This window comes from Callorhinus ursinus, unplaced genomic scaffold (genome assembly GCF_003265705.2).
Source record: "Callorhinus ursinus isolate GAN/ISIS: 27379988/994484 unplaced genomic scaffold, GSC_fseal_2.0 scaffold12, whole genome shotgun sequence".
NCBI lineage: Eukaryota > Metazoa > Chordata > Mammalia > Carnivora > Otariidae > Callorhinus > Callorhinus ursinus.
Window position 1 is genome coordinate 21,867,508 of NW_027397074.1, and position 20,244 is coordinate 21,887,751.

General features: G+C 43.6%; 1 protein-coding gene and 1 long non-coding RNA gene across 4 annotated transcripts in view; one reads left to right on the forward strand and one right to left on the reverse strand.

Annotated features, from left to right (window-relative positions):
* Positions 1–19,625, forward strand: part of COL1A2 (collagen type I alpha 2 chain) — a 35,719-nt gene extending 16,094 nt beyond the window's left edge. The window contains exons 22-52 of the mRNA XM_025872904.2: positions 99–152; positions 251–349; positions 1,290–1,343; positions 1,809–1,907; positions 2,293–2,346; positions 2,824–2,877; positions 3,030–3,083; positions 3,374–3,427; positions 4,428–4,472; positions 5,825–5,923; positions 7,117–7,224; positions 7,952–8,005; positions 8,951–9,004; positions 9,699–9,752; positions 9,850–9,903; positions 9,996–10,103; positions 10,484–10,537; positions 11,411–11,464; positions 12,441–12,602; positions 13,312–13,419; positions 14,091–14,198; positions 14,598–14,651; positions 14,738–14,845; positions 14,995–15,048; positions 15,439–15,546; positions 16,002–16,055; positions 16,180–16,287; positions 16,574–16,832; positions 17,218–17,402; positions 18,096–18,338; positions 19,005–19,625. Of these exons, the coding sequence (XP_025728689.2) occupies positions 99–152; positions 251–349; positions 1,290–1,343; positions 1,809–1,907; positions 2,293–2,346; positions 2,824–2,877; positions 3,030–3,083; positions 3,374–3,427; positions 4,428–4,472; positions 5,825–5,923; positions 7,117–7,224; positions 7,952–8,005; positions 8,951–9,004; positions 9,699–9,752; positions 9,850–9,903; positions 9,996–10,103; positions 10,484–10,537; positions 11,411–11,464; positions 12,441–12,602; positions 13,312–13,419; positions 14,091–14,198; positions 14,598–14,651; positions 14,738–14,845; positions 14,995–15,048; positions 15,439–15,546; positions 16,002–16,055; positions 16,180–16,287; positions 16,574–16,832; positions 17,218–17,402; positions 18,096–18,338; positions 19,005–19,151 (2,904 nt within the window). The 3' untranslated portion in view covers positions 19,152–19,625. The remainder of the gene's footprint in view (positions 1–98; positions 153–250; positions 350–1,289; positions 1,344–1,808; positions 1,908–2,292; positions 2,347–2,823; positions 2,878–3,029; positions 3,084–3,373; positions 3,428–4,427; positions 4,473–5,824; positions 5,924–7,116; positions 7,225–7,951; positions 8,006–8,950; positions 9,005–9,698; positions 9,753–9,849; positions 9,904–9,995; positions 10,104–10,483; positions 10,538–11,410; positions 11,465–12,440; positions 12,603–13,311; positions 13,420–14,090; positions 14,199–14,597; positions 14,652–14,737; positions 14,846–14,994; positions 15,049–15,438; positions 15,547–16,001; positions 16,056–16,179; positions 16,288–16,573; positions 16,833–17,217; positions 17,403–18,095; positions 18,339–19,004) is intronic.
* Positions 12,597–20,244, reverse strand: part of LOC112824914 (uncharacterized) — a 65,738-nt gene continuing 58,090 nt past the window's right edge. The window contains exons 8-11 of one of the 3 annotated variants that reach the window (XR_012380224.1): positions 19,110–19,162; positions 18,422–18,492; positions 13,285–14,340; positions 12,597–12,789 (exon numbers count right to left, since the gene is read on the reverse strand). This is a non-coding gene — a long non-coding RNA (uncharacterized lncRNA). Of the gene's footprint in view, positions 12,790–13,284; positions 14,341–18,220; positions 18,337–18,421; positions 18,493–19,109; positions 19,163–20,244 lie in introns of those variants that run through there. The other 2 variants (XR_003208567.2, XR_012380223.1) reach the window with 2 other exon arrangements.

Genomic DNA, 20,244 nt, shown 5'->3' on the forward strand with positions numbered 1-20,244 from the left:
ATCAGGATTTCTGGCGTGCAGCCATGTTTCAATAAACACTGCCCTATTGGATTCAAGGGTTTTCCCCAATCTTTCCTGTTTCGTGTAATCTCTTACAGGGAGGTCCTGGTTCTCGTGGTCTTCCTGGAGCTGACGGCAGAGCTGGTGTCATGGTACGCTGTCCAGCACTCACCCCCGGGCAGGGAATACGATGCTTCTTTTGGTGGGTCTGTCCACTTCAGCATCCTCCCCTCTCCCTTCTGTGGAATAGGGCCCTCCCGGCCCCCGTGGTGCGACTGGCCCTGCTGGTGTCCGAGGTCCCAACGGAGATTCTGGTCGCCCTGGAGAGCCTGGCCTCATGGGGCCCCGAGTAAGTTTCAGATTGAAGCGGAGCAAGTCACACCTGGCACTGTTTCCTTTTTGAAAGGGAGGATTGATATTTGAAGACAATAAAAAGGAAAAAAAATCATCCGAAGTAAATCTGTTAGTAGATTTGCTGATGGTTGCCTTTTTAATTTAACTTTATCAAAGCCCAGAGATATTTTTTACAGATTTGGTTAGGTCATAAATTTCCTATTTATTATTTGATCCAATGGCTCTGAGGTTTTTGGAAGAATAGATTTATTTTAATATATCCAAATTAGGTTGGTTCTCCTATCAGCATGAATCTTTTATCTCAATTTGTGAGTTTTATATAAGGTGTCCATGAAACGTATTAGGACTATACATTATCAGTGTATTAGACTCATAAGTGAAATCATTTTTCCAGCAATCACAAAATGCTTTAATGTATTCAGCATCACACTAGCCATGGAGAAATGACCTTTAGATTCGTAGACACTCTACTCCATAGCAATAGAGTGATTTTTATTTTTTCTTTTTGCCTCCATTATCTTTTATGGATGAGTGTCATCTGTAATTGTACCATAAACAAGTAATAAAGACACCAAATATAGCAATAAAAAATCCACTTTGGAAATTGCTTACTAAAAGTATTTGTTTTTCTATTATGAGGTAAATAACCTGATACATTTTGCCCATATAGTATATTGCTTCACAGTTTTCTGCGATACCCGTAAATGAATCAGTTGCGCTAAACTCCCATGAAAGGAAAGGCATAGAAAATAGAAGAAAGATTTCAGAGCTCTTTTCATACCTCCCAGCTAGTGGCTAATACCCCGAATGATTTACCCTAGGCAACAAACAAGACGTGGGGGGTGGGGGAGTGCTTTTGTGAGATTTTAATAAATTGGAGCCTCGAGTATGTGCGTTAAAGTGCCGACACGAAAGCATCCTCATTTACTTTATAGGGTTTTCCTGGTGCCCCTGGAAATGTTGGCCCAGCTGGTAAAGAAGGTCCCATGGTAAGACTTGCTCATTTTCCATTATATTTTCAAGGACACTTATTGCACCCTTATCAAGTCTATTCTGTGACTTATTTATACATGAACACACTGAAAATAAATATCAGCCACATACATCATCTGGGAACGCAAAGTAATAGATTGTAATTATGGAGTCCAGATGAACGCAGGACCGGAAGGAGGAAAGGAAAAAGGAAACCATGGCAGGGAAAATTGAAGCGGGTGACGAGGGATGGAAAGGGAGGGGAAGGAGGGAATTGGGTACATACGAGATTGACTTGGTTGCATGTGTACTGACATCCTATTTAGAAAAGGAAAGTGGATTCATAATTTATTGACACTTTATACCAGGAAGCTCTATGCATTCAGAGAATGATTCTGTTTCATCCTGTGGCAGCATCACAGGCTTGCGGTCGGGAGACCCCGGTCGATGCTGAGTGAACTTTAAATAAACTCTGGTTTCAGGGCCTCCCTGGTATTGATGGCAGGCCTGGTCCAATTGGCCCAGCTGGAGCAAGAGGAGAGCCTGGCAACATCGGATTCCCTGGACCCAAGGGCCCCACCGTAAGAACACCACACCCTCTCCTCCCTCGGCCCTTCTGTGCCGCCTTTTACCCAAACTCGGTTTCTCTGCTGTCCTCGGTCCATTCTACCTCAAGGGTAGAACACAGGAACACTGCAAGCCCCTTAGCACATTAACAGTTGACCTCCAGTATACCACCGTACACCTGATGGAAATCCGTCTCCGGAGTCTGCGCCCCTGCAGACACAGGTGTGCCTTATTGTACTTGGAGTTGCAAGATGATGGATCATGCCTTAGCTAACAGAATTCAAAGACGAGGAACCTTAAAAAAGAAAGGAAAAGCAAAGCAAGCGAGAAATTAACAAGTCAGAATTGTCATGGTTAATTTGACATGAAGTGTTTACTTTTTTTTAATGTTTATCATAGGGTGATCCTGGCAAAGCTGGTGAGAAAGGGCATGCTGGTCTTGCTGGTGCTCGGGTAGGTGCTAACTTCGAGTATCTGCCCACGTAGTATTCACTTAGGAAACACACATCCTTTGAGGCCATCTGATATAATTCTGTCATTTTCTTTTTTAAAATAGCATCCCCAAAGATCCTTTAACTGTCACAAAATGTCTTTTTTCTTTTTCAACCACACTTATAGGGCAGTGGATGGAGCTCTAACAAATCAGAATGTGTCTTAGGTCAAAATTAGTTATGGGTGCATTTGATTTTTATTTAATTTATTCTAGGACTAAAAAGCTATGCAGATGCTAGTGGCATTCTCTGGCCTTCATAAATTGCCCTCCATCCGTGGACTTTCCACAAGCCCTACCAAAAGTTGGTATTTGGGCAGGGGACCCACAATGAGTCATGCTAAGATGATACGCGTTGAGAAAGTAATGCATGAGGCTTCGAGTCTTCTTAAGCTGCCTGACTCACAGGTAACGCTGAGCCCTTCTGTGACCTGTTGTAGGGTGCTCCAGGTCCTGATGGGAACAATGGCGCTCAGGGGCCTCCTGGACCACAGGTGAGTGTTTCTCCCATTCTTGTCCTCTGCTGCCCTGAACGAATCGAGTCCTGCCAAATGACCATCTCTTTCTTCCAGTCCCGAAGTTATCCAGGTAGACAGCAATGGTGGTATCCATCTCTACTGAACGCTGTCTTTACTATTACTTTCAGGGTGTCCAAGGTGGAAAAGGTGAACAAGGTCCCGCTGGTCCTCCCGGCTTCCAGGTAAGTCAACTGAGACGTACAGAATACTGCCTTTGGTCAGACTAGCCGACTATCAATCCCCATAGCACTGCCTCCCCCCGTCCCCAGCACGCAGAGCATGATTTCAGAACTGAAGTAAAGAAAGGCCCACTTTTTTCAAGGCAAACTTTTGTGTAACTCTTTAATAACACAGAATAGTTCGTGATCATGTCGCTATCAGATGGTATCCAGAAAAAACTAGTTATTAGCAAATCCTCTGAATAGAGCCGTAAGATGGAAATTTGTGGGTTTTTTTTTTTTTTTTCATCTAGGGTCTGCCGGGCCCCTCAGGTACAGCTGGTGAAGCTGGCAAACCAGGAGAAAGGGTGAGTAAAACCAGGGATAGTAGGCTTAGTGAAACTTGGGACTCCACCCCCCACCCAATAGCGAACACCTGACTGCAGTGCAATTATAATATGCAAAAAGAAACTTCGTATTTCATATGTTAATGATAGCGTTCTATTTAAGTTGGTACTTTGGAGAGAATAAACCCAGTTACTCTGTGCTCTCTCGTTGGAATAACAACTCCTCTGTTTTAAAGACTGAATGAAACACTGCATTATGAAAGGAAAATATATCAATGAACATTCCCTTTAATAGCCTTACTTTTTGTATGGTTCTTGGTAACGTTAACATGCAAATTATTTTCTTTCCCATGGTGAAAAAGTAAATGCACTGCTTTTCCATCAAACTAGACCCTGAAAAATTGCGTTTAATGTTTTTCTTGGCATTCAGACATGACACTGCTAGCCACAATCAGGGCAGGAGTTCTGAGTCATTTTCTCTGGTAATTGTGATGAATGTGCCTCAATTCAGTTACATTCTGTGGCCTGGTCTCCTTTGTCAACAGTGGGGCACATTAAGGAGACAGCTGGTCAGGAATAAAGGAGATACACTTGGGTATACAATTAACTAGGTAATGTGCAGAATATGATCATTTCTATTAAGAAAGCAGTCTGTTATGGAACTAAAAATAGGCAGTGTCTGATATTGTTCATCATTATTTATCATATTATCAAATGAGATAGTGTTTTGTCATTTTTTTTAAAGTAATAAACTAAGTAATGGAAACTCAAATTTTCTGATATCAGGTTCTAGCAGAGAAATAACTTTGATATCAATGGAATTCTCACTTTTTCTATCTGTCCACATACAACTGAAAATTCTCTTGTTCCTAATAGCCCTGTACTTTTATGCTCTCAGGGAGCTAGAGCCTAGCTGGCTTTGTTTGGCTATTTCAAAACTTATCTAAATATCATAATCATAAGTGGATTTCGAGAACATGTATACATTTCATGATTTATTTCTGTATCACATTCTGCCTAGGGTCTCCCTGGTGAATTTGGTCTCCCTGGTCCTGCTGGTCCAAGAGTAAGTGTTATTTAATTTACTTTCATAAGCTTAAGCTTCGGGCAATGTGTCTTTAAAACAAGTAGTGCTTTCTCTTAAAAGCTATTGATGACCTTGCAACAAGCTCCTGACACTCTTCTGTAGTCAAACATAATCTGTAGAGAACATCTGATTTCTAATTGAAAGTAGACTTTTTTTAATTACTCGTATTTCTTAGCCAAAACCCACACGGTTATAAGAAACATAAATGACCGAATACATGTATTATATTCAGTAATTTATATTAGACAAGTATGTAATTATGAAAGTGGCTCAACCTGACAAGGAAAAGTAATATCTTACTGAGATTTAAAATCAGTTGTTGCAATGTGTGTTGATGTTCAGTCTAAAGCTGAAATCATGAATCTGCTCTTACAAAAAAAATAGATTTGTGGTCATTAGATTAACTGGAATGATGAGTTTGCCCCTCGCGTATCCTGTTACATGGTTAGTTACCATATATCTAGGACGCCCAAACAAATTTAGTATCGTAGAACCAGAATTATAACAAGGGCCTTTGAAAGCAGTTACAATGTGGACTACATACATGTTAAATATTCTGGCCCATGGAATACCTTGTCATGGTGATACTGACGTGCAATTGGGAGAAATTTAGATAGGTAGATAGATTGATATACACATGCAGACACACATACACTTGTATATCCTATTAAGTATTATAACTGTTACACCACTCTTGCATAAGATTAGAAAAAGGGAGGGTAGCTGTGAGAATATCTAATCCTATCTACACCTAGCATTGCTATTCTCCTGAAACGACACAATCTTTCGTATGAATACCACGCATAACTGGCACTTATTTTTACCTATGGATCTATTACAAAAAGAGCCAGAAAAAAAAAAAAAAAAAGAATGAATTCCAAGGTTGAATATTCTAGAAGAAAAACATTCTGGAGTTGTAGCCACAGAACATTAAAGCTGAATGAGGCTCTAGAGATTATCTCATCCCATCCATTCATTTTGCTGGTAGAGAAATTAAGGAAAAATAGTTATAATTTGTCAATGGCAGAGACAGGATTCAAAAGCTTAAAAAGTATGAACTCTGATGTGTAAAATGGTATCTCTGAAAGCTATGTAGAGTGCAACATTTTAATTTCTCTCTCTTGGGGCGCCTGGGTGGCTCAGCCGGTTAAGCGACTGCCTTCGGCTCAGGTCATGATCCTGGAGTCCCGGGATCGAGTCCCGCGTCGGGCTCCCTGCTCGGCGGGGAGTCTGCTTCTCCCTCTGACCCTCTTGCCTCTTGTGCTCTCTCTCAAATAAATAAATAAAATCTTTAAAAAAAATAATAATTTCTCTTTTTTTTTTTTTTAAAGGGGGAGCGTGGGCCCCCGGGAGAAAGTGGTGCTGCTGGTCCTTCTGGTCCTATTGGGAGCCGAGGTCCTTCTGGACCCCCTGGGCCCGATGGAAACAAGGTAAAATTTTCTGTTCTCTCATGCTGCGTTGGCCCACTATAGGGTAACTAGGTCGTTTACAATAGGAAATGAATTGTTTTTCAGATTTTTTTATTTCCTACTCTGTGATAATTTCCATCACAGTAAATGACAATCTGATTCCAGTGGACTTGAATTATTCCAAAAGAAAGGAAGTCCCAGTGTTCTACAGACATAAATGAATTAGTATGGGTTTTAACTGTCGTGTCATCACGCTGCTTATACTTTGGTTTTAATCTGGAAACATCACATACATTTAGACACTGTTTTTAAGAACAAAGTTTCACCTTCTCACCATCCTACTTCAGAGAGTAAAATTTCCAAAGGTAGTCCAAATTTTAATAGTAAGAGAGGTGAAAACTAACTGGACAATACATTCATTCCCCAAAACAGAAGCCTGACAATTTGAGTTTCAAAACAGAATCTGGTTTACATTTTAAAATAGGTGGAATGACACATTTCTGAAAAACAGATTACTTTGACCACAGGAAAGAGAAGGCATTTCCTATTACTCCCGATTTCTTACATTGCCCGGGGCGGGGGAGGGGTGCAAGGATTAGCGGCAAAAAGCTATTCTGGTAGGTGGAAGGGTATCAGAAAAACAATAAAAAGCGAAGACAGAGGAAACAAGAAAGAAAACATGGTCCAGAGGATGGTACTCTCAGAGTTTTCTCTTAGAAGTTAGTCAATAGGTCTGAAGTACGTGGAATTGTAGGGTTTTTATATGAAGTGGAAGCTTATAGTCCCCACTCTTAAGGAGATTAAAATGTAAACATCTCCCCAGTTGATGAGGTTTCTCTCCACATTTCCTGTGTGGGCTAAGAGACTTATCCTTGAAAAAGGTTTGTGGGCAAACATTTTTCCCTCCGCGCCTGCTATTGTCCGGGGCCTCTTCTTTCCCGTGCCTGCCTGCCTGCCTGCCTGAGGAGGACCAGGAGCAGGTCATAGAAAACCCACCGCCACCCGCTCCCACTTCTCTTCCCTTCAGCCACCGTGTCGTTAATAACCTCTCCCTCGGTTACAGTCTCCCTGCTTTTCAGTAGCCCTCCTTTGTGTCTCTAAGCAGGCGAGAATGCGATCTATTAAATGTTTAAATTGGAATCCTTCAAGAGTTCGGGTTCTCGTTTTCTTCTTTTGCCACTGACATAATTGATTTCACGTGTGTTTGATTCCAGGGTGAACCTGGTGTGCTTGGTGCTCCGGGCACCGCGGGTCCATCTGGTCCCGGTGGCCTGCCAGGAGAGAGGGGTGCTGCCGGCATACCTGGAGGCAAGGGAGAAAAGGTACGCTCTCAGTGCTGGCCCTTAACACGTGTGGTTGAAGAGCTCTGGCGAAGCAGGCTGCGCAGGGCTGCCCGGGTTTTGGTCTGGTTTTTGGTGTTTTTTGTTTTTTTTTGTGGGGTTTTTTTGCAATTCTTGGTAGGTGGGCTGGTAGCATTTTGATATCGATCTCTACCCATTTCCCTCTGCCACCTAGCACCTACGCATTTCTAAACTCACTAATCTGGCCAAATTGCTGGCTACCATGGAATTTCACGCAAACAGATGGTGTTGAGTAATACATGAGGCTCATTTTAATGCCGCGAACAAGACTGCCTCATCCGGCCCTAATTAACGGGAAGGAGCTACGCTGAACAGCTGTCCAACGTGCCGCGGCATCAGTTCCGCCGTAAGAGAGATCGGGCGCCGGAGCCCATTGTGATGTTGCCTTGTCACTCCGTCCCCAGGAATTTGTACCTTGCTTGATTAGGCCGCAGGAGACGGGCTGGAATTAGAAAAGAGTATTTAACAATAATCTGGAGAGGGCCCTGAATTATTTTTTCCCATATATATATATATATATATATTTTTTTTCTCCTTCAACATCCTAGAGAAGAGTAGGGACTCAAGACATTGCCAAACGTTAAATGACTGAAGGTGTATAGGATTTTCTGTAAAAAACACTGCAGATACACTTTGATTAAAAAATTTGGCCAGAAAACCAAAAGTTGCTCTTGCTTTATACTTTCAGGGTGAAACTGGTCTCAGAGGGGAAGTTGGTAACCCAGGCAGAGATGGTGCCCGTGTGAGTAGGATTTTGTTTGTACTTAGATTGTTGTTACTGTTTTTACATTTCACTCGAGTTGAGCGGCTCTCCAAAACAGAACTGACAAAAGGAGGATCCAGGTTTAGTAAGAATCTTCCTTTCCTTCCTGGATCTATGAATAGTAGGATCATTTAACATGTTCCAAAAGAAAGATTCAAACAGAACTTAGCCCTTTAAAAATCATAACCTGAATAATTTTCTACCTTCCTTAGTGTTAACTATACCAAGTGCAAATTATAAACCAAAAGCTCTAGGTTTCATAGAACTTTTAAGTGATTGTTTATTAGAGGACTTTGGGAAAAAGAAAAAAAAAAACCCAGTAACTCTCACATTTTAAGAAGCCAGAACCTCTAACAAAGGTCCCATTTATTCAAATGCATGTCCTAAGATTTACCACTCAAAGAGCAGCCCCAGTGATTAGCTGTTAATGCCACGGAGATGCCAAAGATCATCCCATGAAGGGATAATAACACTACCTCGAGCGCTGGCAACACGGCTCTTCCGGGCCCTCGGCTACCCTGGCTCTTCTCCTCCCCTCCCTCAGAGCTGATAACTCGCTCTGGCACATTGAAAATCGTCCCTTCTCTGAATCCCACAGCCCTGGCGGTTTCAAACAAGGCTACTCATTTGCTGCTCTCCGGGGAGCTTGACAAGAGCAGAGAGTTCGGGATCTCCCCAGTTCCTAACCTGCCTTGACTTCCACATTTCCATCCCCTCCGATCACTGGGGTACTTTCCTCCCGAGAGCCGCTTCTGGTAGTTTTGATAATTAGAACTGAAGTGCATCAGAGGCTTTCTCCATGTCCACCCCGAGTGTGCAGTGACAGCGCTTGCTCACGGTCTAAGCACAGCGAGGGCGAATGGCAGGGTCACTTTTGATGGCCTGGGGGTGTAATTAATAAGACTCGTTTCCTTTCGGTGCTAGGGTGCCCCTGGTGCTGTGGGTGCCCCTGGTCCTGCTGGAGCCACTGGTGACCGGGTAAGCATGCGTTTTCACGGAGCCAACCGCAGCATCGAGCGTCTCCTGCCCACCCTCGCCCCAGAGAGCCCCCGCAGTTCATTTTTATGACTTGGTAGAAAGCCTGCTTATTTAAAAACCTATCTGTTGTGATGGGGCCGCAGGAAACAAATGCTGTGTGTTTAAAGTTCTCTTTCCCTTCCTATAGATGTGCCAGCTAGCTGATCTATACTTTCATCCCTATCATTTGTTTTAAAGACTTTCCCTGTTGCCCATTAACAATATCCTAATGTACTGAGCCACCTCAAAGCCTTCAATTGTAAAAAATCAATAAAATACATAGTGTGCCCATTTCACATCGAACAGTCCCCTTAAAATAGACCTTATTTATTGTACTGCACAGATTGCAGCAAATAGATCAGCTCTGTGTCCATCTAAAAATTAAAATCTCCTCCTCCTCGTATTGTGGGCACTGATTTATCGTGTTTTTGCAAGCGTATGACCAATACCACTTCAGCCCCCCAAATGAATACAACATTAAGCACAGCAAGAATGCATTTTATTTCACTCCCTGAGATGTGCGTTAGTTTTCTCTTCTGACACACGCTGCAAACTCTGACAAGAGCCCGCTGTCTACCACCGGTCCCTCCCCCCACCTCCTCTGCGAGCGTTGATGTGAAGCCCGATGACAAACTCCTCTCTGGTCCCATTATAGGGTGAAGCTGGTACTGCCGGTCCTGCCGGTCCTGCCGGTCCTCGAGGTAGCCCTGTAAGTGGAAACCTGGGGCATCTGGGGCACTCAGAACTTTCAGAACTTAACGAAGCTAAGATTGCTGTGACATTCTTAAACCCCCTCTCCCACCTAGGGTGAACGTGGTGAGGTCGGTGCCGCTGGCCCCAATGGATTTGCTGGTCCTGCTGTGAGTATCTTATGCAGGTTAATCGGAAAACATCCCAAGCTGGCAAGTAGAGTGAGCTGGAACGCCTGACCCCAACTCTTCCTCTCTATCAGGGTGCTGCTGGTCAACCTGGTGCTAAAGGAGAGAGAGGAACCAAAGGGCCCAAGGGTGAAAATGGTCCCGTCGGTCCCACCGGCCCTGTCGGATCTGCTGGCCCATCTGTAAGTTGAATTCACTGGTGGTCAACACAGCCTGTGTCATTACCCATGAAATCCAACAATTCAACGTAGATCAATCAAGTGCCTGCTGTATACCGGGAACATGCGAGATAGAAGATGATTTAAAAAATAAGAAGTAACATTTGCATTCCACTTTATAATCTGTAAACATTTCATAAACGTCTCATCTCACTTCTTTGGTATAACCCCCTGAGGGTGGTCACACTAAAGGACATTTATTTTATGACGCAGATCATCATTTTTAATTTCTGGATTGGCTTCTCATAGATATGGGAATGATAACCTTCGAAGAAAAAAGCAACGTTTATAAAAATTGTCCTGTGATTGACCCCATGTTTTTTTTTTTTTTGTTTCCATTTTAGGGTCCAAATGGTCCCCCTGGTCCTGCTGGAAGTCGTGGTGATGGTGGCCCCCCTGTGAGTATTCACAATGGACTCTGATAACGTGACTTTCTTTAGAATCTATTAAAAACAACTTGAAAGTTTGGAGATTTTTGGTTAATTCTGAACTATAATAAGGGGACTCTTGAGATCCAAGTTCACTTCTTTCAGAGAAATTCTGATAGTGAAGTTACCGTTAGATCATGGGCTACTAACTTAAGCCCAACTGGAACTCAGTGCAGTGTATGTTGCTACCACCTCACCTGAGGTAATAACCAAAGTTAACCCCAGGCTGTTTAATTGTGAAATGGATAAAAAATCATTTCTCTGGTACCCCGCATCCTTTTACTGATGCCCCCCTTCTCCTGCCTGACCATGCCCTTTCTCTTGGTGCCTGGTGCTGTTACACTGACTCCTTCAGGACCTCCCTAGGAATGAACTGCAGTGACTCCTTCCTGCTCTCATTGGACAGTAATTAATACTCTTGGTCTTTTGTTGTACCTTCCTCTGGAAACAAAAGTACTTATCCAGTGTCCATGTCCTTCGCACCCCACCAGGTGGTTAAGATAGTTCTTGTTGTATACACATCAATGTGTAATAATGGCATGGTGTCTTGTCTTTTTGTTCTTACAACCATCAGGTTATATGTTAGCGTTTCAAAAGGGACCATCAAAGCCTTAATGCAAAATATGGGTGTTGCAACCGGGGCGTGCTGGTAGGAGAGAGGTGCAGAGATGGAGGGCCTTTGGGGTCCTTGTTAAATGATACCCTATATGGGGCTACCACTAGCTACTCCTTGGTCTATCCTTGGTCACGTGTATTGAGGACTGGCCAGAGGAGAAATTTCCATCTCACCCAAATCCCTAGAGTTGGCATTGATTGTGGAATTTTAATGTGCTTGGTTCTTAGGGTGCTACTGGTTTTCCTGGCGCTGCTGGACGAACTGGTCCTCCTGGGCCCTCTGTAAGTAAATCACTTCAAAGTATGTCATTTACTCTACCCAAAAGGCTTTGCCTCTAGTAGGAAACTGGTAAGAAACTGTCTGGAAACACGCTACTAATATTTTGCTATTACTTTCCTGGTCTGAAATCAGTTTTCCTGAACGATTAAGGCAAAATCATCACAAATTATATTTTATAAGATCAGCTTAAGAGGCTTTTATTCATGTGAACACAAGTCCCCTTTTAGGGGCATGGTCTCTTCGTTAAAAATAAAAAACAGAACAGTTTTAGTCACATATCAGATATTTCTATATCTAATTACCCTTTATGGCCAACATTCTGCCTCCGTTGTTCAGGTATAATTGTTCCTGAATTTAAAGGTGGTTTGGCCTCTAATTTAATTCTGATTCAGACTCTCCTGTCAGGACTCAAGAGAATTTAATTAATTACCAAGGATTAAGTCTTCCGGTTAAGGTTTCAGGGAAAAAAAAAAAAACAGCAAAGATGTTGATTTCTTGGAACCCTATTACAGGTTCATAACAGAAAAATCTTCATTCCCTGTAGGCATTTAATTAAACCTAGTGGAGCGCACATGTGATTCCTCAATGATGAACAAAATGCCAGTATTGGCTTTCTTCAAAAAGAAATGAGCAGGGTCTTCCCAAACCCCAAGTCCCATTCATTTACGACTGCCTCTTCTCACTCTCTGGAGTTCTGACCCCAAGACACCAGGGGCCTGGTAGCACAGCATTTTCTTCTCCTCACGGACACTGGCCCCAGCTTCAACCTCAGTCAGTCACTTTATTACAGGCTCCAGAGGAGGAGGACAGGGAGTTGCCTCTCTCCATTATAAGGAATGTGACAAAGCCCCCACAGGGCCCCCGAATGGCCAGGATAGCATTTTGTTGCTTCACACTGTTTGCATCTTCATCTCTAGAACCTCAGCTGCTCTCTCCCGGGTCTGTGACGGGTTAAATGACTCTGTCATTGGCTCACAGGGTATCACCGGCCCCCCTGGTCCCCCTGGCGCTGCTGGTAAGGAAGGACTCCGTGGGCCTCGCGGTGACCAAGGTCCAGTTGGCCGAACAGGAGAAACCGGCGCACATGGTCCCCCCGGCTTTGCCGGCGAGAAGGGTCCCTCTGGAGAGCCCGGTACCGCTGTAAGTGATTTCAGGCTCCTCTCTCATAATACCTTGTATTGAATTAAAATAAAGCCTTTACACAGATCTTCAAGTGGCATCTATTTGTTGATGAGTACTGCAGGCTTTCACGTAGAGCTCAGTTGAGCCAGGAAATCTGTCCGGCACATACTGAGGTGTCGGGGCTTCTGCAGTTGCTTAGAAGGCACTAGACGGGGAGGACAATAAATGAAGGAACTCACTGTTTTATCAGAATGCCACCTCACTGGTCCTGGGATTAGAACCAGAATCCCATTGCCATGGTCATCCTATTGTACACGAGTCAATCTCAGTAAGCTGCCCATTTCTTAAACATGCATTGTCTGTCAATGTTACTCTGAAATGTGCCTTTCCTAGACCGGGTTCAGTTAGAGGCCAAGGTCAAAATTTGCTTCTTGGCATAGATTCTATAAAACTCTCTTGCATCACCCCAGATGTCTTCATTAATCTCAATCACATATTTTTGACTGTTGTTCCACTGGTCTCAAGGAGGAACCAGGTACAAAGAAATATACTTGCCAAGCTGTCAACTCCTTGGCATCACTAGAGAAAAGATGTCCAAGGATATGTCCTCCTACTAGAAGGTCACCAGACTTTTTCTAAACTGAGCATAGAGGATTCTCACAATCCTCAAGCCAGCGTGTGTTATCACTTCACGGCTCACCAGTGATGTATTTTTCCTCTTGTTCAGGGTCCTCCTGGCACCGCAGGTCCTCAAGGTCTCCTTGGTGCTCCTGGCATACTGGGTCTCCCAGGCTCTCGAGGTGAACGTGGTCTACCAGGTGTTTCTGGATCTGTGGTAAGTGTTTGACACCATTCTTCTTCTCATTAACATAATAAAAGATTTTAAAAGCTGCCACTTCAGATGTGACAGATTGATCACTGAATAACTCCACTTAAGATTTTTTATTCATGGCATTTTCTTTATACAGATCACATGTCACTTATCTAAGAAGCTTTAATACCACCTTACTTAGACACACGCTATAAAGATACAGCTTAACATTATGCAGAATGATTTTTGTTCTTTTTACATGCTTAAGAACTATATAAGCTCTAATTGCATTTACTCCTCTGCAGCATGAGATGCTGGCAACATTTATCCTGTAGGCAGAATGAAACTCTGGAAGTTCGGAATCATTCCGTTAAATCTTATACATGACAGCACCTAAGAATCCTCTCATCTCCGTAAACTCTCTCAACTTTGTGAATTCATTTCATTGGGGACAGCAAATGCAGCTAGGCTCACCTAGTACAGAGCAATGTTCCCAAATGACAGAAAGCCAGCCATCCGCGTGCGTAGGATGAGGCCGAGGATAACACAAACGAGGCTTCTGGCCGTTCTGTGGCCCCTCCCCCCCCCCTGCACTTTCTCTTTTCAAAATGGAATCTCCTAGCCAGGGTTGTGTTGGGAGGGTGAGACTTGCACTCGATCCAATGAGAGGAATGTTTCCTCTTCTCCGCGTCTAGGGTGAACCCGGACCTCTCGGCATCGCTGGCCCGTCTGGGGCTCGTGGGCCCCCCGGGGCTGTGGGCGCACCCGGAGTGAACGGCGCTCCTGGCGAAGCTGGTCGTGATGTGAGTCTGACGTGTGGTTTGTAGAAGCAAACTGTAGCCCGTTGTGTGTGACTTCATGTCCCCAGCTGAGTTCCTCCTGTTCCAAGTCTCTGAACAAGATGGTCTGTTTCCCCATAGTATCTATGGGTCTTGACCACTCCTGCTATTGAAAATGTGAAAAATTACTTGGGCTAGGGGGTCAGGGGGTGGCTCTTTAAATGGTATACTTCAGATCTGGCCAAAATACTAAAGACACCTCTAAGAAAACTAGGCTGGCAAGTTCTAACTGGCCTGTGTGATGGTCTGACGGGGGGTTCACTGCGGAGCACTGGGAGGGATAAAGACAGAGAAGCTGAACTATAGGGGCTGGTGGGGTAGAGAGCCTCATGAAGCGCCTTAATTGGTGTGGTATCTTCACAGGGCAACCCTGGGAACGATGGCCCCCCAGGCCGCGATGGTCAACCCGGACACAAGGTCAGCACACCTCTTTGTCTTTCTCCAATTTAAAAGTGACTAAAACCCAGGCCAGTGGATGCTAAACTTCACTTTGCCTTTGGTAGGGAGAGCGTGGTTACCCTGGCAACATCGGTCCCGTTGGCGCTGTGGGCGCACCTGGTCCTCACGGCCCCGTGGGTCCCACTGGCAAACACGGAAACCGTGGTGAACCCGTGAGTTCGTAAATACCAGTCCCTTAGTGCTGTCCCCTTCCGAGGCTTCACTCTGACCTCCGCACACTCGGGAACTGGGGGGTTGGAGGGGTTGGGGGGAGGGGCTTGGGCTTGGCTGACGAGTTCGCTTTTGCTTCTCCAATTTGCAGGGTCCTGCTGGTTCTGTGGGTGCAGTCGGTGCTGCCGGCCCGAGAGGCCCTAGTGTACGTACATGATGACGATTTCTTCACAAATGAACATTTAAGGAAACTCGGTCCAGACTGTCCATGAAGAAAATAAATATATAAGCTAGACCTCATATTTTTTAAAAAATTCAGTCCATGCTGAGAATTGCTACATATAGCTTCTAAGGCTCTTCCATTTCAAATCTCTTCTGGCTGTTTGTATTAAATAATCACCAAAATCTAGCCACTTAACGGAGGGCTCAATGAAAGCAGATTAGGGGAGTAGATGGGTGTAACACCCACGTGGCGTTTAAACCTACGCATGGCTTGAGTTAGCTCTGTAAACAGATAAAGCAATACTGGTGGGGAAGTGAGAGTCGTTTTCAAGGGAAGGTAAAATGCCCTGTCTGTCCTCCTCTTTCTTTACAGGGCCCACAAGGTGTTCGAGGTGATAAGGGAGAGCCTGGTGACAAGGGGCCCAGAGGTCTTCCTGGCTTAAAGGGCCATAATGGACTGCAAGGTCTTCCTGGTCTCGCTGTAAGTAAAGCGTGGACATTCTGCATGTGTACAGATCTTAAATGGCCTTCCTCAAATTTTCACTGCTCTTGTTCTAAAATGAACTACGTCGTATTCATTTCCCATTCTCTGGCTGACTGCATCTCACAGAGATAATGCTATTTCATCCCAACACAAAAAGGTGAGGGTTAAGGGAGATCGAAATATACATATATTAAAATCTCCTGGCAACAATGTCCTTCAACCCCACTTAAAATAAATATAATTAGAGGAATGACTAATATTGCACTGCTGAAATAGCCTGTAGAAAAAAAATGTAATTGAATATAATAGACATAATGGGAGAAAAGAGCCCCCTTTTACATTTTCAATTTTCTCAATCCAGAGTCCATTGAAACTAAAGTTTTCCATTCAATTAAAAAAAAAAATCTGTTTGTCGACATGTGTTCTGAAAGTGTGATTTTCCTTCTTTCAAGGGTCAACATGGCGATCAAGGTGCACCTGGTTCTGTGGGGCCTGCCGGTCCTAGGGTAGGTCAACCTAAGAGACCTTGGTCTCTGAGATGAGAGCTTATGGCAGGGAGGGAGCCCCAGGCCCCTCCTTCCTTGTGGGGTTTTTACTGACTCCCTCAGACTTGGTGTCCTTCTTCCCCAGGGCCCTGCTGGTCCTTCCGGCCCTGCTGGCAAGGACGGTCGCACCGGACATCCCGGTACAGTTGGCCCTGCTGGCGTCCGTGGCTCTCAGGGGAGCCAAGGTCCTGCTGTAAGTACCGTTCTGGGAAATAACGTTCTCCTCAGACAAACCCAAGATGGCTGAGACAGCACACTCAAGGAGTCCCCCACTTCCATGTGTCAGCTCTAAGCCGTGTAGCCATGGTATGGAAGGAGCTGTTTCAGCCCATCCCCTCCAGCATGCCTGGGGTCGAGTTAGTCTCTTCTACTTACTAGAACGTGCTTGTGTGTAACACTCAACTGACAGTCGGCTGTCATTGACATCTGTCCCCGTGACCAAGTATGAAAGCTCCTCTTTCTCGCTCTCACCTTTGCAGGGCCCTCCCGGCCCCCCTGGTCCTCCTGGCCCTCCTGGCCCGAGTGGTGGCGGCTATGACTTTGGTTATGAAGGGGACTTCTACAGGGCTGACCAGCCTCGCTCACCACCTTCTCTCAGACCCAAGGATTATGAAGTTGATGCTACTCTGAAATCCCTCAACAACCAGATCGAGACCCTTCTTACTCCTGAAGGCTCTAGGAAGAACCCAGCTCGCACATGCCGTGACTTGAGACTCAGCCACCCAGAGTGGAGCAGCGGTAAGTCAGGATGTCCAAGCCGGACCGGCCCTTCTTAGAAGCTGGGCTTTGACAAGTCCATTCCCACTGACATTTAGAACGAAAAAGTTTGGGGTAAATATTGCATTATGTGGAATCATACCTCACTAATAAAGCATTTTCTTCTCCCAGCCAGCACCCAGTCCCAGGCTTCTCTTAATATGAGTTTTTGCCTTTTTTGTGGTAACATACTCTGATTTGATTTTTTTTCATGGAGGACAAGAGAGGAGGAACTGTCTAATCTTAAAAATATCCATCCTCTCCCTATTAGATGTGGGGATCAAAAATCTTTGTCTAGTAATTATTAGAACCTCTGCTGCACTCAAGGAGAGGTTTTATGAGCTGGGTCTTGTTTCTTTTTTTAAAGGTTACTACTGGATTGACCCTAACCAAGGATGCACTATGGATGCTATCAAAGTATACTGTGATTTCTCTACTGGCGAAACCTGCATCCGGGCTCAACCTGAAAACATCCCAGCCAAGAACTGGTACAGAAATTCCAAGGTCAAGAAGCACATCTGGTTAGGAGAAACTATCAATGGTGGTACCCAGGTGAGGAATCCTACAAACAGCCCTTCTCCTACTAAAGAATGTTAAGATTGTTTGCTTTTTAATGATCTGCATTTTAATCCTTTACCAAAGTGGGATTATTAAAAAGAACCTCTTTTCTCGGGTTTTAGTTCTGTCCTGGACTGCACATTAAAGCTGGAGTGATTGGACATATCCATACCATCTAAAGTTATTATTCAAATTTGACTTAACTGATAATCACTGGAGAAACTCATGCCCTTTAGCATGAGGATGTGCTGGCCAGCACCTAGCCCTGTGCCCATGCATATGTATTCTCAGGACATGTGCTTTTCTGAATTTTTAATCAAATCTCTTCACCAACTCTATTGAATGCCTACTGGTGGGAATCACAGAAAAAGAAAGAGATCTGACCCTGTCTCCTTGCTCTCTTATTCTCAAGAAGAAACATACACGTAAAGGCTTATCTAAAACAGGTACCTTTTTGAGATGAGATGATCTTGCCTCAGCCTGGTAGTTCCTAGGTGCCTTCTAGGTAATTAATATTGCACAGACAAGTGAATTGAGTTTCCTGTAAAAGTACCTTTTTCCCCAAGGTTCAGATCTGAGTCCATCATTCCTCCCTAAGTCAGCCTTTCCCCCCCCCTCTCTTTTTTGACTTACTTAGTATTTGAGTCCCTCTCCACTTAACTAGCATTTCTATCTTATTCTCTATAGTTTGAATATAATGCTGAAGGAGTAACCACCAAGGAAATGGCCACTCAACTCGCCTTCATGCGCCTGCTGGCCAACCATGCCTCTCAAAACATCACCTACCACTGCAAGAACAGCATTGCCTACCTGGATGAGGAGACTGGCAACCTAAAGAAGGCTGTCATTCTGCAAGGCTCCAATGATGTTGAACTGGTTGCCGAGGGCAACAGCAGGTTCACCTACACTGTTCTTGTAGATGGCTGCTCTGTAAGTAATAGGGAAATTTGGGGAAAGTAGGGTTGGAGTTCCAGCTTAGACCCATTGAATGAACAGGCGAAGGAGAGACCTACCTTGATTTAAATTCAGATGGCAAATCTTGAGGATTCTTATCAGATCTTGCCTTTGGAAATTCTCTGAAGTGCTGAAATACATACCATGTCCGTGCATTAGCTGTTTTTCTTTAAACATGAGTTTGTTAAATGATGATGTCTGCCCATAACTTAAAAGTACTTGAGATTAAAAGGTCCCAAGGTATAATTTATAGCTATATGTACCTTATTTGACTTATTAGTATGGTCTGCATGTAATTTTTCTCTACAATATGCTATACATTTGAAGAAAAATTAAAATTTACAGCATACCCAGCCAGCTCTCCCTACCGACACACACCTATCCCAAAAATGATATTGTAGCAATAAACCACTTGGAATAGGCATTGAAATTTTCTTTTAAAAAATTAGACTGGTAGGAAATCTCTCTCCCTAAAAATACCCCTAATGCTTCTGTTTCAAAGATAAACATGTTGATCTGAGACACACCTCAGAATGAACAGGCCCAAAAGTGGTTCTTAACTGTCTAAGGTTCTGCTGATGATCTTAGATTTAGAAGTAGTGCTGCTTTATGTATATATATATTTTTTTCTTTTTTAAACAGAAAAAGACGAATGAATGGAGAAAGACAATCATTGAATACAAAACAAATAAGCCATCCCGCCTGCCTATCCTTGATATTGCACCTTTGGACATCGGTGATACTGACCAAGAATTCAGGGTGGACGTTGGCCCCGTCTGTTTCAAATAAATGAACTCAACCTAAATTAAAAAAAGAAAAGAAATCTGAAAAAACTTTCTCTCTTTGCCATTTCTTTTTCTTCTTTTTTAACTGAAAGCTGAGTCCTTCCATTTCCTCTGCACATCTACTTGCTTAAATTGTGGGCAAAAGAGAAGAAGGATTGATCAGAGCATAGTGCAATATGATTTCATTCATTCCCTCTCCCCCCACCCCCCCCAAAAAATTTTGGATTTTTTTTTCAACACTCTTACACCTGTTGTGGAAAATGTCAACCTTTGTAAGAAAACCAAAATAAAAATTGAAAAATAAAAACCATGAACATTTGCACCACTTGTGGCTTTTGAATATCTTCTGCAGAGGGAAGTTTAAAACCCAAACTTCCAAAGGTTTAAAACTACCTCAAAACACTTTCCTGTGAGTGTGATCCACATCATCAGGTGCTGACCTAGACAGAGATGAGCTGAGGTACTTGTTTTGTTTTGTTCAGAATACAAAGGTGCTAATAGTATTTCAGATACTTGAAGACCCTTGATGGTGCTAGAAGAATTTGAGAAGAAATAATCCTCTGTAATGAGTTGTACTGTGTATTCTTTTTTCATTTGATTTAGCATAAGCATTTTACATCTTATTCCCAAATAAAAGTATGCAGATCACTTGCCCAACCTTGTCCTCTTCTTTAAATTCAGCATTTCTTTGCCAGTCTCATTTTCATCCTCTCCCGTGGTACCAAAAAGAAGCCTTGTTTCTCGGACAAGCAGAAAAATTGTACCTATTTTGTATATGTGAGATGTTTAAATAAATTGTGAAAAAAATGAAATAAAGCATGTTTGGTTTTCCAAAAGAAAATATTGAGTAGAATTCCTTGCTTCGATGCTCTTCGCAATATAAATATGGATTATAGCATCTCTACCAGCCATTAGACTGAGCGTTTCTCATTAGAAACTATGCAAAAAAAAAGGCAATTTGGTCTAGTAGAAAGAGCAGAGAACAAGGACCCAGGAGATCTGAGCTCCAATTCTGACTGCTCCTTGTGGCTGAGTGACCTTGAGCACTTCACCTTTCTGTGTTTAATTTCCCTATCTATACTATGGTTGGGGGGGGA